Genomic DNA, 13,008 nt, shown 5'->3' on the forward strand with positions numbered 1-13,008 from the left:
GATCATGGTCCAAATAAATTTAATACAACTGTTTAATAAACAAGGTCAAGTGACAACATGCCAGAATCCTTGCATTTAGACCTGCTGTTTCTCAAAAGTTTATGGTTCCACTGTGCCTTCAATGTGCCTTCAAATTTTTCATCAGCTTAAAATGAATGGCAACAGGCCTGCCTCTAATAGCAGTCACAAGGACATCCTGTCCAACACTGTTACTCAGTGTCCTGCCGTACATACATAGTCAAAATGAAAACTGGAGTGAACATTGGCATTACTCATCAGCCTTAAAAGAAATACTACTTTTAACAATGGAACTCTGGGCCAGGGAGCTAAATGTGCAGGATAGAAAGGTCACATATAATCAGAAGGAAGTAACACCTCACTAGGGTTGCCAAACCTGACCCTCTCTCCAGTCTGGAGGGAAGTAAACTCTAGTTTTGTCTCCTAGCTAACACTGTAGAAACTGGAGGAGAAGCCCCACCCCCTTGCCATCTGGCACAAAGCCCCATCTCCTAGGAGTTCTTAATGGGCCATCACATTCCTTTTTTAAAAAATGGCTCATCTCCCAGGCAGTTTTCTGAATACAGGAAGGTGAGTTCAGGGATTAGGAGTCTGGCATACTGTTTAACTCACCAAACCTCGATTAAATTCTAACAGCTACTGGACCCAGGAATTTAGGGGAATCTGGCAGCCACAAACTCATAATACAACCAACTAGTATAGAACTTCTGGTTGAATTAGGAAGACAGTATGACTATCTGAGCAATTGCAATAGCATCCTCTAACTTTTAAGAACAGAAGAGGGGCCTGCTGGATCAGGCCAATGACCCAGGCAGTCCAACAGTCTGTTCTCACAATGGCTGACCAGATGCCTGTGGGAAGTCTACAAGGTGGACAGGAGGGCAACAGCACTCTCCCTTCCTGTAATTTACAGCAACTGGTATCAGAGGCATGTAACGTCTGTTCTCCAGTTCAGCAATTATCATGCTACCCAGTCACAAAAAGCATCTTTCTATTCCTTAGCTACACTCTTATAATGTAAGCGCAATATGATGACACTTCTGTGTGGTGGGGTGGTGGGGCTTAGCATTTAGCAGCAGATTTATGGCAGAAATGGACCACAGTAGCTTTCACACTTTTCACTGGTAACTCAGCATTAAATTTCATTACTGCTGTGGTTCAGCAGTGGTTATAAAGAGCATCTCAGTGAAACCTGCTTTCAAGGGATAGCTCAAGTGGTCATGGAAATAAAATGGCTTCTATCATCCCTGGCAGAAATTTCTGTTAGGACATGTTTATCAATGGCAGAATTCTCGATTTAAACGGCCCACATTGCAGCATGAAATTATTGCTTCATGCAGTGAATTGGAATGAAGAAGGCTATGTGAAGAAGCAGCACCATGCTTTGCAATAGGAAGATTGCAACACTATAAGCACACACTTGAGGAAGTCCCATTGAATTCATTGGAATTCTTGCTGGATCAGGCCAGGGGCCCCTCTGTCCTCACAATGGCCAAACATATGCTCATGGGACACCCACAAGCAGAGCTTGAGCACAACACTCTCCACTCTTGCGCTTCATAGACATAATGTCTCCCACAGTAGGGGGTAGAGATAGCTATTGTGACTAGTAGCAATTGATAGCCTTATCCTCCATAAAGACTGGTTCTTCCACAAGCCAATGTGAGCTCTTTGGCTCAGGTGGCAGATTGGTAGGAATGACAGCTGACGTTCTTCTACCTGCATGCTGCCATCATGTGGGCTGCCTGCAAACCCATGGACCAGTCCATCCCTTGCAGCAGCTATCTGCCTGCCCACCCTAAGAGAGTGTGGGACCTAGGAACGCCTGCCAATGACTGCTGCCGGGGAGCACTGCTGCTGCTTTGTCACTGTGGCAAAGTTTAACAAAACTGTTCAAAGTTGAACAAAAGTGTTTTGTTACTGCTGCTGTTGTTGTGATGATGGTTAGCCTGAAGAGAAGACTGAGAAGTGATATGATAGCTCTCTTCAAATATCTGAAGGGCTGTCACATGGAAGATGGAGCAAGCTTGCTTTCTGCTGCTCCAATCAAAGTACAAGGAAAGGAGATTCCGACTAAACATCAGGAAGAATTTTCTGACAGTAAGAATTGTTCAACTCTATTAATTCCTTGATTCAATGATGTTGATGATTTTGCAGTTGCAGGAAAGAGGATGGCATCACTCCTAAGGCACTATGGAGCTAAACAGCCTTGGTCCAGTATACCTGAAGGAGCGTCTCCTCCCCCATCATTCTGCCTGGACACTAAGGTCCAGCGCCGAGGGCCTTCTGGTGGTTCCCTCACTGCGAGAAGCCAAGTTACAGGGAACCAGGCAGAGGGCCTTCTTGGCACCCACCCTGTGGAACGCCCTCCCACCAGATGTCAAACAGAAAAACAACTACAGTGGTACCTCGGGTTAAGTACTTAATTTGCTCCGGAGGTCTGTTCTTAACCTGAAACTGTTCTTAACCTGAAGCACCACTTTAGCTAATGGGGCCTCCTGCTGCCGCTACGCCACCGGAGCACGATTTCTGTTCTCATCCTGAAGCAAAGTTCTTAACCTGAAGCACTATTTCTGGGTTAGCGGAGTCTGTAACCTGAAGCGTATGTAACCCCAGGAACCACTGTATCAGACTTTTAGAAGACATCTGAAGGCAGCCCTGTTTAGGGAAGCTTTTAATGTTTGATGCATTACTGTATTTTAATATTTTGTTGGAAGCCACCCAGAGTGGCTGGGGAAGCCCAGCCAGATGGGCGGGTGTCAGGGAACTGACATCGGAGCGAGAGGCGAAGGGGAGGCTCCCAGATGGTGCTGGCGAAGGACCCAGCAGCAGGGGGAGAAACAGCTCAGTAGAGGGGGAAGCCAATCAGCGCAACACCAGGGATAAAGGGAGGCAGACGGGGGGGAAGTGGAGAGAGGGCTCCAGGACTCTTCACTGGACATCAGTGAGGAGAGCCCAGGTCCTCCGCTACCCACGCCTTCCCTGCGCAGAAGACTCCCGCGCAGTGAGAGGAGGAGGAGACTGGGTGTCAAACAACTTTTATGTTGGAAGAGGTTCAAGAAACGCCCACTGACGGATTCTGCCAGTGACTGAGGCAGCCACCATGAGAAGGGGCTGTGCAGTCAGAAAGTTTTAACAAGGCAAATTAACCGAGAAAGGCACCAGTTTACGCACGAGTAACTCATACCCATTACAGCGGGGTATGTATGTATGTATGTATGAATGAATAAATAAATAATATCATCTTGCCTCTCATCCCAGTGCTTTGTTCCAAGGACCCTACGCCACAGGGAGAGTCCTTCCTTCAAGTGAGGAGTTTGGGGGCAAGATCTCCCTTGCAGCAGCATTCACACTGCCACCACTGTGACAAAAGCTGTAGAAGGAGCAGGATCACATGCAGAAGCAGCAGGTGGGTGCACTATGAGTGGTAGGTAGGGCAGCATTTGGTGGTCTGTGTCTATTTATTTGTTTATGTGTAGTATTTTTATCCTGCTCTTTATTGTACAATCTCTGGGCAGGCTACAATTAACTCAATTAAAGCAACTCCAGACAGCAAAAGAGATAAAAATAAACCTAAGATCAACAGAAGAATCAACTGCATGATCAACCCTACAACATCTTAGGTAGCTAGCAAACTTGGTACCACAGCAGAAACTAGTAGTGGCAGCCTGAAAAGAACAGGGTGCAAACAGGTGGGTTTTTACTTGGTTCCCAAATGTCAACAGTGCTGGCACCACTTGCACTTTTCAAGCAAGAGGATTTCATAACTGGGGTGCCACTGCAAAGAAGGCCTTCATGCAGCAGAATGTCATGGGCCGACCCTACCTTCTGTTCAGTAGATATATGCACAGGATTTCACTGTAAGGCATCGTTTTCCAGCAAGGGGCTGCACATCAAAGCAGACAGTTGCATCCTTTCTGATGCACTTGTCACTGCCAAACTGTTTGACATAATATCCACCCTTTCCTCTCTCTACTATATTGCCCAAATCTAAATTTTGTAGGGGGTGGGGTTAGTCTGAGACAAACAGACTAATAAATGGCTAACTGGTGCACAATGGCAAATTGATTCCCTGCGGGAGGGTTTTGTTATGTTTTCTGCCTCCAGGTAGCCCAGAGAGATTTGCATATGGTTCCAAAGAGCTCTTCCACCCATGCAGCTCATAAGGTTAGATTTACAGTAGTTAGCTACAGCTGCAGAACTGCAGCTTGTATTGTCAAGTCCCTTAACTCTGTGTTGGATCATGTTGCCCTTGCATAGCTCATGGCAAACCTTGGCAAGCACTAAACATGCTGCTAAATGCAGTCGCCTTTGTTTTTCTCTGTACTGTTAATAGTAGACACAGAAGTCCTTGATTTTCTTAAGGAACATGGTGCACATGGAAGGGGTGGTGGTGGAGATTAACTCTTTCCTCCCCTGCCATTTCCTCTATGAATTCCCACCTCGGAACAGTGATTAGCCCCATAAGCAAAACTTTGACCGGAAGAAATGTGGGCTTTCTTGGCCCCTGCCACCTCCAGGATTAATAGTAGCTTCGGCAGGGTGAGAATTTCATCCAGAGGAAATGGTCAACTGCCCTTCTGCATACACTACAGGATGAAGAAAACTGTGCTCCCATGTGTACTATTAACAGTAACCCCAAACCCACAACAAACTTGCATCCTCAGGTAATGTGTGTTTCATCATGTCAAGTTTGGCCTTTATTTGTTAGCCTTTTAGTACTGGGATTTGGTGGGGTGTGTGTTGTTTTTTTAAAAAGTGTCAGAAAATCTCTGCAATCCATTGGGGTATTGTGGAAATGTGCATACAGTATCGCTTACATTTTTAAACAGCCGTTCCTGAATTTCTAAAGCAAAAACATAACCTTTCTAAAGCTGGCACCATTCCTGGAATGTATGCTGTTATTGCCACTCACCCAACAAGCTCTTACTGAAATATGCTTCTTTTCTCATCAAGGTCATCCTAGCGGGAATGTCAGCGGCACCCCTGACATCATCGCATAAAACTGCACCGTCATTAAATGGCTGCACACAGCAGTAGCCTTGGGAGTGCTCTTCTCCCCTCTCATCTCTCTTGCCATTTGGCAGCATCTCAAATTCAAGGGGTGGAAGTGGTATTTTTAAAACTGGCCCACCTTTAGATAGCACATGCCCTAATTTCGCTTGTGACACCAATATAGATCCCTTTCATTTCTCCCTATATTTAAGTGTGTCTTTTTCCTCTGGGTGAATGCGAATACAGTAGTTTTGTTTTCTGTTCATAGGGATATTTTCATCACTCTGATAACTCTTTGCATCGCAGGGCTATTTTCCAACATACAAATAACAAAGGCGTTCACTGTTCATAAAACACTTCAAAACTATCTCTTGTGACAACAGACCTCACTCATTAGAAGTGGAAAAACCCATTTTCTGCAATCACTTTTGAACATCATAATAAAATGGTGCTTTCACCTATTGTTTTAGCATAATGTGGTGCTCTTCCGAAACAGCCACCACATAGTAAAATTTCAAGTTATCACATTCACATCCATAATTGCTATTAACAGTCATTTACTAGGGTGGAAGTGATGAGAGGAGAAAAAATGGTTCAACACTCCATGATCGAATTCTGAAAGATGCCAAACACTTGAATATGGATGTCTAGAGGAGAGTCAAAACAATAAGCCACATTTCATGTTTGTTGAAAAACACCGTTCTCATAGCATGCACTGATGCTGAACAGATGTCACAAGTATATTCTTATGCGCCACCCCAAACTCCAAGTGGGGATAAATTCAACTCCAAGTGGTTAGAAATTCCAGGGGTGCCTGTGCCTACACAGAGCTCAGTTTCCTTGGAAAGGAGGTCAGGGAAGTCTGTGGTGCTTTAGGATATATGGTTTTATTTACACTTATATACAACCTAAGCAAAGGACGGAAGGGATAACAGCATTACCCCCCCCACCCCACCCCCAAGTATTTCTCCTCCATTAGTCACAGGGATCCAGTATACAAGAAGACATGTTTCTGTCTCTAGCTTCCAGCTTCCTAGAAAAAGCTATTGTTCTCCTGAGTACCATCCAGGTGAGGGGGTTGGGGGGAAGGCTCACCCATTTGTTTCTATGGCAAAGAGCACCTTCTTTTCATATGCTAAATTGTGGTACTTAACTAGCCAGCCCAAGCCATTCCCTTGTTTGGCAGGCTACCTCTTCTACATCCTACCTTTGCAGATACAGGATCACAAGTTTTAGGAAAGGGCCCAGGGTTTCACTGATGCTGACCCCCTAAACTCACACCAATAGTTACATCTAAAATGCTGTTTTTATCTGCACCATTCCTGTTCTTTAGGTCTTCACAGTCCTTGACCTCTTTGGCTCTCAGTGCCATTTAATCTCTTTGATTTTGGTGACTCTGCGGGATTTACGAAGACAGCACTCCAAAGCTACCCCTGTGATGAGCAAACTACATGGGCCTCTACAGTCAACAAGGTGAAAAGGCAGTAAGTGCAGAAGAGGCTGAAGACAGTATAAGCAAGGAAGAAAAATGAAAAACATTCTGAGGAGTTGAAGCAGCAACCAAAGGGGAATGAAACAGTGGTCAGTAACCTCCTGTCTGTCCAGATCCATCCATCCATTCATCCTTCCCTTTCTCTTCTGACATTCAAAATGAGCTCCTGGAGTGGGGTTGTGTGTACAAACCTTGCCCTCAAACACCCCATCTCCACAGGACATCACTGTGAGGGATGCTCTGAAGGGAGCTTCTAAGTGCTTTTGGACTAATTCAGCTTGAAGCCTCTGTGCAATCAGGATCCTGATTACAGGCAGAGTCTTCAAAGTGCATCCATCCAAACATATTTAGAAGCTCACTTCAGACCTTCCCACTTACAGGGGGGAGGGGGATTTGGGTGGTGCATGCAGGATGCACATTCCTACTTCCCTTGTTGCTTGAATGTCTGAATAGAGCATCTCTACATCCTTTAAATGTCACTCAAGGTGACTCACATTAGTCTGAAGCGGGCTAAAGACTGTAGTTTACTACAGCATTTGTTTTGCATGCAAAAAGTCCCAGGTTCAGTCACCAGCATAGTCAAGTTCGGCTGAGAGAGAATCCTGCTTGAAACCTTGGAGAGCCACTGCCAGTCAGTCTAGACAATACAGTGGTACCTCAGGTTAAGAACTGAAGAAGAAGAAGAAGAAGAAGGAGGAGGAGGAGGAGGAGGAGGAGGAGGAGGAGGAGGAGGAGGAGGAGAAGGAGAAGAGTAGTAGTAGTAGTAGTTTGGATTTGATATCCCGCTTTATCACTGCTCAAAGGAGTCTCAAAGCAGCTAACATTCTCCTTTCCCTTCCTCCCCCACAACAAACACTCTGTGAGGTGAGTGGGGCTGAGAGACTTCAGAGAAGTGTGACTAGCCCAAGTTCACCCAGCAGCTGCATGTGGAGGAGCGGAGACACGAACCCAGTTCATCAGATTACGAGTCTACCACACTTAACCACTACGCCACACTGGCTCTTAACTTAATTCATTCTGGAGGTCCGTTCTTAACCTGAAACTGTTCTTAACCTGAGGTACCATTTTAGCTAATGGGGCCTCCCGCTGCCGCCACACCGCCAGCGCGCGATTTCTGTTCTCATCCTGAAGCAAAGTTTTTAACCCGAGGTACTATAGGTACTATTTCTGGGTTAGCAGAGTCTGTAACCTGAAGCGTCTGTAACCTGAGGTACCACTGTACTAAGTTAGATGGAACAATGATTTGATATGTATGGCAGCTTTCTATGTTGCTAATGGTTTACAAGGCATGATACAAAAGGGGAAAGGGGCAGGAAGAGAAGAGAAGAGGGAAATAAACAATATTTTTAATAGCATCTGGCTGCTGAAGGAAGCTTCGCCTAGCTCTCTCACTGCTCCTTTTGATGCAGCCAGACAGATATGCAAAATAAAAAAAAAGATACAGTATCTGCAAACTTTTTTAACTTTTACAATTTAGTTAGAATTTCATTTGAAGGAGCAATATACATATTTTGCAAATGATAAAATATGGAGAGAAATAAGACAGCATTGCTGGTTAGGTTGAAAATTACTAGAGACCAACAAGATTATGTAGAGGATTTGAAAGTATTTTCTTCCGAAAGAATACTCTAGATGTAAAAAATAAAATAAACAGTGAGGATTATAACTCCCCCCCCCCCACACACACACAAGCTGGCTATTCTTCTAGCTGGTTGATAACAAACTGAACACTATTTGCAACAAGGCTTTTAGGCATCAGCTTTTCCAAGACACCCCCTGATGTGTTGACAGGTTGTAAGATACTAAATGTGACTACTGGGAAAGCTGACAGGGGATTAGGCATCGTCCCTGCCATTGCTATCAAGCTTTCATGGGTGAGTCAGGCTCAGGTATTATTCTGAAAGCAGGTTAACTATCTGCTACAAAGCAGCTGAAGAAAATCCACCCACAGTCATTCAACCCAGAGTTGTTCAACGGTCCTTGCTCCTTAAAATCCCAGACTGGACAGAAGTAGATAATTTGCAAATGGGTCACAACCCAAGTCTTTTCACAGTGTGTTTATCAAAGCTCTTTTGCTGTCTAACAATGGAAATGGCCTTTAAAAATATGTTTCTTTGTAATACATACAAGCTTGCAAATATACTGTTGTGAGTTGGGGTGTGTGTGGTTAGGCTGCATGCCTGAGTCCCTTCTAATTTCTGGATCTGATAAGGATTCAATTGCTGGAATAGCCAGGGCCAGCTTCTTGGTGAGGTAATGGCCTGAGCATGGGTAACAAACGAATTGGCTCTGTGCCAGAGGGGGGGTCTTGGCATCTGCACAGCCCAGGACCTCCATACACACTGCCCAGACCTGCACTCCAGAGAGGTCACTTTGGTGCTCCTAATGTTGCAAAAACAACATGGGAAGCAGCAGTTACGAGTTACGGGTGTCTGCAGCCATAGCAGATGCTGTCATTCTTCAGTGGTTTGAATTCACCCCTGAAGGAGCACTCCATTGTCTCTTAAGACAGACAGATGCCAACAAGTCCAATCCAACTTCTTGGTGATGATTTTGTTTAACACTGTAAACCTGATGTTGTGGATTACAACTTCCATCACCCCAACAAGTTTGGTCACGAGTCAGGGATAATGGGAGTTGTAGTGTAAAACATGGAGGGCACCAGGTTGGGGAAGGCTGCCCCAATGACTTTGGCCTTTTGAGAGTCAATATGTTCTCATATGTATAGTTTTGTGACAATTTCCATCACACCATTCCATTGTTACATTAGCATTGGAAAAACAACAAAAAATAAAACAGAGATCCATCAAATTAAGCTCTACGGGAGACAATTTTGAGACACCTTAGCAGGGCAGCTGTATCAGAGCAGCATTGGTGGTGTTATTTAACTGATGCCCTCTCCTGTCAATGCAAGCAGGTTAACTAACAGAGCCAAAGAATAATCCGACAGCAAATAAATAAAATAAAAATAAGAAAAAGCAGGGAAAGAAAAGCCCAGGGCTAAACAATTCTGCTGTAGTTTGTTGTATCTGCATAGAAGTCTGAATATTAATGCCGTGGGTTTGAGAGACAAAGACAAGCTTCTTTTATTGCAGAATCCAAGAGCTTTATTTCACTTGACAGTAATTCACAGTTTTCCTACTGGCTAAATATTTTGTATACCGAGTTAAATGCACTGCGGTATTATTCAAGCACATAATGATTCCTCTTCCCCCTCTGCAGTTGGGAAAAGGATTTTTTAACAGCAGAATGACTGAGGTAAAAATCCAAAATCTGTAAACTGGGCCACTGTACATCTGTACCCTATATAGAGGCATATAATGGGGTCAAGGGCATTTGGAACAGATGGATGTCAAAAGGCACAGCAAAGAATGATAATAGCAACAACAGAGGGGTGGATCCAGGCTAAGTTATTCAGAATTAGGTTTCATTGAAATCAGCGTGAAAGGTTAATTGTGATTAACTTAAGTCTTGTTGATTTCAATTAACTAATTTAAGGCACAATCCCACGATCCCTTGGAGGGTGTCTCAGGGGCTGTTATGATGCAGCAGACTACCCCCTCCACTAGTTCTGACAGCTATGTTTAGAGTAGCCAGCTGTGCGCCAACAAAAAAGAGGACAGAAAGGGCACAGAGATTTGCATGAAATTTGCATGGTCTACTTTAGATGCATACATGCAAATTTTAAAATATTAGCATACTTTAGATAGAAATGCATGGCATCTCAACCCAGACAGATGGGTGGTGTATAAGTAATGTGTTGTTGTTGTTGTTGTTAGACTGTGGCCACGATCTGCTCAGTCTAGTGTTCAGGTGCCAGCTGTTGATGGGCTACTTCAAAGCCCTCCTGCTCCAACTTCTAATGATTCTTTCTCTTTAACCAGAGCTGAACTGGAAAGCCCTTCAGAGAATGGAGTGCTTCAAATACATGGCTTTCCTCTGACAAACAGGGGAATGTCCTCTGTAATGCAGGACATATGGCCACCCTAGGTAGGCTTAATCTTGGCTCTCTGGTGTTGTCACTTGTTAATCTTAGAAAGCATAGCTAAGCAAAATGAATCAACTTAGGTAAAGATAGCCAAATGCCATGTCTTCAGGAAACCATATAAGAGTAACTTAGAATAACTTAGAATTACAAATAGCCCCCCACATATGCAGGGGTTACGTTCTGGGACCCTGTGTGCATAAGCGAAATTCAGGTAAGAGGGGAGTATCCTCTAAAAAGCCTCTCAATGCCCATTTTTTCCCAGTCGCAGCTCTCTCTCCTGCTCTCTCCCCAATCCAGACCAAAATATCTGGATTTGTAGCTCTGGGGCTGGCTGGAAGCTGGCAGATGCATGAGAAAGTGGCTGTGGCGCTTGCGCTACCCTGTGGGTCAGCTGTTAGCCGGGAAGGCTGAGCAGCCTGAGCAAAGTCTCACTGTGCCTAAGGATTCTTTGAGGCTTCCTCTGCCCTCACCGATTGCACTGCAGGGAAGTCTTCTTTGGACTGCAGGGAAGGCCTCTTTGCGAGCCACAAGGACTTGCCAGCTCTTCCCTGTCTTTTCTGGGTATGACATATATGGTCACGTGCAACTTGATCACACGTAACAGGGAAAGGATTCCTGTACCTGCTACCATGGTACGCTGGTTCTTTGTCTTAGCTAAAGGATAACAGTCAGTGCATATCCTTGCTTGATGTTCAATGGCTCCTATTTCTTTTCAGAAACCCATTTATATTTATCACATTTATATCTCACCTTTCCTCAAGGCGGTGTACACGGTTCCCCCTTCTCCATTTTATTCTCACAACAACCCTATGAGGCAGGTAACATCGAGAGACAGTGACTGCTTGAAGGGTGCCCATGAGCTTCATGGCTGAGTGCAGATTCAAACTCTGGTCTCCCAGGTCATAACCTAACCATTCCATTGCACTGGATCCCCAGAAGGGGGGGGGGGGAATCGACCATGTTCTCCCCCATTCCATCAGGAATATTACAAGAAGACCTGCAAACTTATACAGAAACATCTCTACCAAACACTACTTTCCCCCTGGTCAGTTACACTCTGTCTTTTTCTTTCCCATCCTTTAAAAATGTTGACATCAAACGTATTCCATGACATGTCTTGCTAGTGTGTTTTGGTACTCTTCTCCCTTTCCTCTGTTTTATGGTTGAGTCTCTGGTGGACCTTGGCTGATGGGGCTATATTAATAACGAACAGGGCTGTGACTCCTTTAAAGATACTAGAAAGTCCTCCTCTGCCTCTTGCTGTTCTTTTGTTATCAAGAGATCCATGGAAGGCTAGGGCTTCAGAGCAGCCTCTCTTTTCCTTCTCCTCTGTTTCCAGCTTCTCCTTTCTGAACTTCTATCAAATCTCGTAACATCAAGAATGAATCAAATATTCTAGGACATGAATTTCAATATGGAAAGAAGTCAATAGCATTGGGGGAGGGGGAAATCTGTGGGTTTTGACAGAACTGCAGAAACCTATAACCAAATTAGGGAACAGGATGGGTTTTGAGCTGAATAGACAAATACTCATATTTTAGCTATAAAACATAATCCAGAGTATTATTTAAAGTATTATAAATCAAGCATCCAACAGCCATATTGTAATCTTGTTCTTCTCAGAGGTAAGTCCTATCAAATTCAATGGAACTTACTCTCAGGGAAATGGAGTCACCATTGCAACCTGAAATATGAGGGTTTTTAGCATGACTTAAGGATGATTGACTTTTGCTAGGTTGTACCCAAAGGCCTTTGTCCAAAAGCTCTGGAGCAGAGCCAGATATTTTGATATTATCCATCTCATTTGTTCCCTTCCAGGTTACAAAGCACAACACCCAGCTGCAATATTACAACATTGTTCTTCCTACTGAGTAAGAAGAATCTGCTTCTCTGAGGAAAAACCACTGGTTCTTATCCTATGGTGAATGACCTTTTTCTTCTTTATTTGTGGAGCAAAACAGATAAGTAAATATATGCACACTAAAAAGGGGAAGTGTTTTACTCTTTGAGAGAAGAATGAGGTTTTTAAACTTTCCATTTCAAAAATAATAATGAAGGAAATGAAGCGCTCAATTTCCTTTGTTAGGTAGGAACAGACTATATGAACTGCCTGCCAGAATCGGTACACGATCATTGTTTTTTATGTTCCCATTCTACAGACAGCAGAAGCTAAACACCCTTTGCAAAAGTATCAAGCAGGAAGAGAGTTTCCATTTGTCAAGGAAAAAGGCCGGCCGCTGCCCTTACCTTTTGAATGCCTGCTTGGGATTCTTGCACGTTATTCTCTGACCCGTTACTTCGGTTAATCATCTGCCACAGTTTCGAATACATGTTGTTCTTCTCGAACGGATTCATCCCTTTCACCCGAACGTGCTCATAGACCGCGGAGTCCAGGACGGTGCCATAAGGAATATCAGTCTGCCTGGAGAGATCCTGGAGAGACCTTAAGTGTTGGTAAAGATAAGAAACACAAGAGACATGACTCCACATTTTCATGCTACAGGCAAGCAAAGGG

General features: G+C 44.2%; 1 protein-coding gene across 7 annotated transcripts in view; it reads right to left on the reverse strand.

Moving 5' to 3' along the window:
* GRID2 (glutamate ionotropic receptor delta type subunit 2) overlaps positions 1–13,008 on the reverse strand; it is an 849,518-nt gene that overhangs the window by 112,509 nt on the left and 724,001 nt on the right. For all 7 annotated transcript variants that reach the window (XR_014011362.1, XR_014011363.1, XR_014011364.1 and 4 more), the window contains exon 13: positions 12,741–12,936. Coding sequence is in view for 4 of the 7 variants with exons in the window: in XM_081206978.1 (XP_081063104.1) it covers positions 12,741–12,936 (196 nt within the window). In the remaining 3 variants the exon portion in view is untranslated. The remainder of the gene's footprint in view (positions 1–12,740; positions 12,937–13,008) is intronic.

The sequence above is a fragment of the Podarcis bocagei genome, assembly GCF_964188305.1.
Source record: "Podarcis bocagei genome assembly, chromosome: 9".
In the NCBI taxonomy this organism is placed as follows: Eukaryota; Metazoa; Chordata; class Lepidosauria; order Squamata; family Lacertidae; genus Podarcis; species Podarcis bocagei.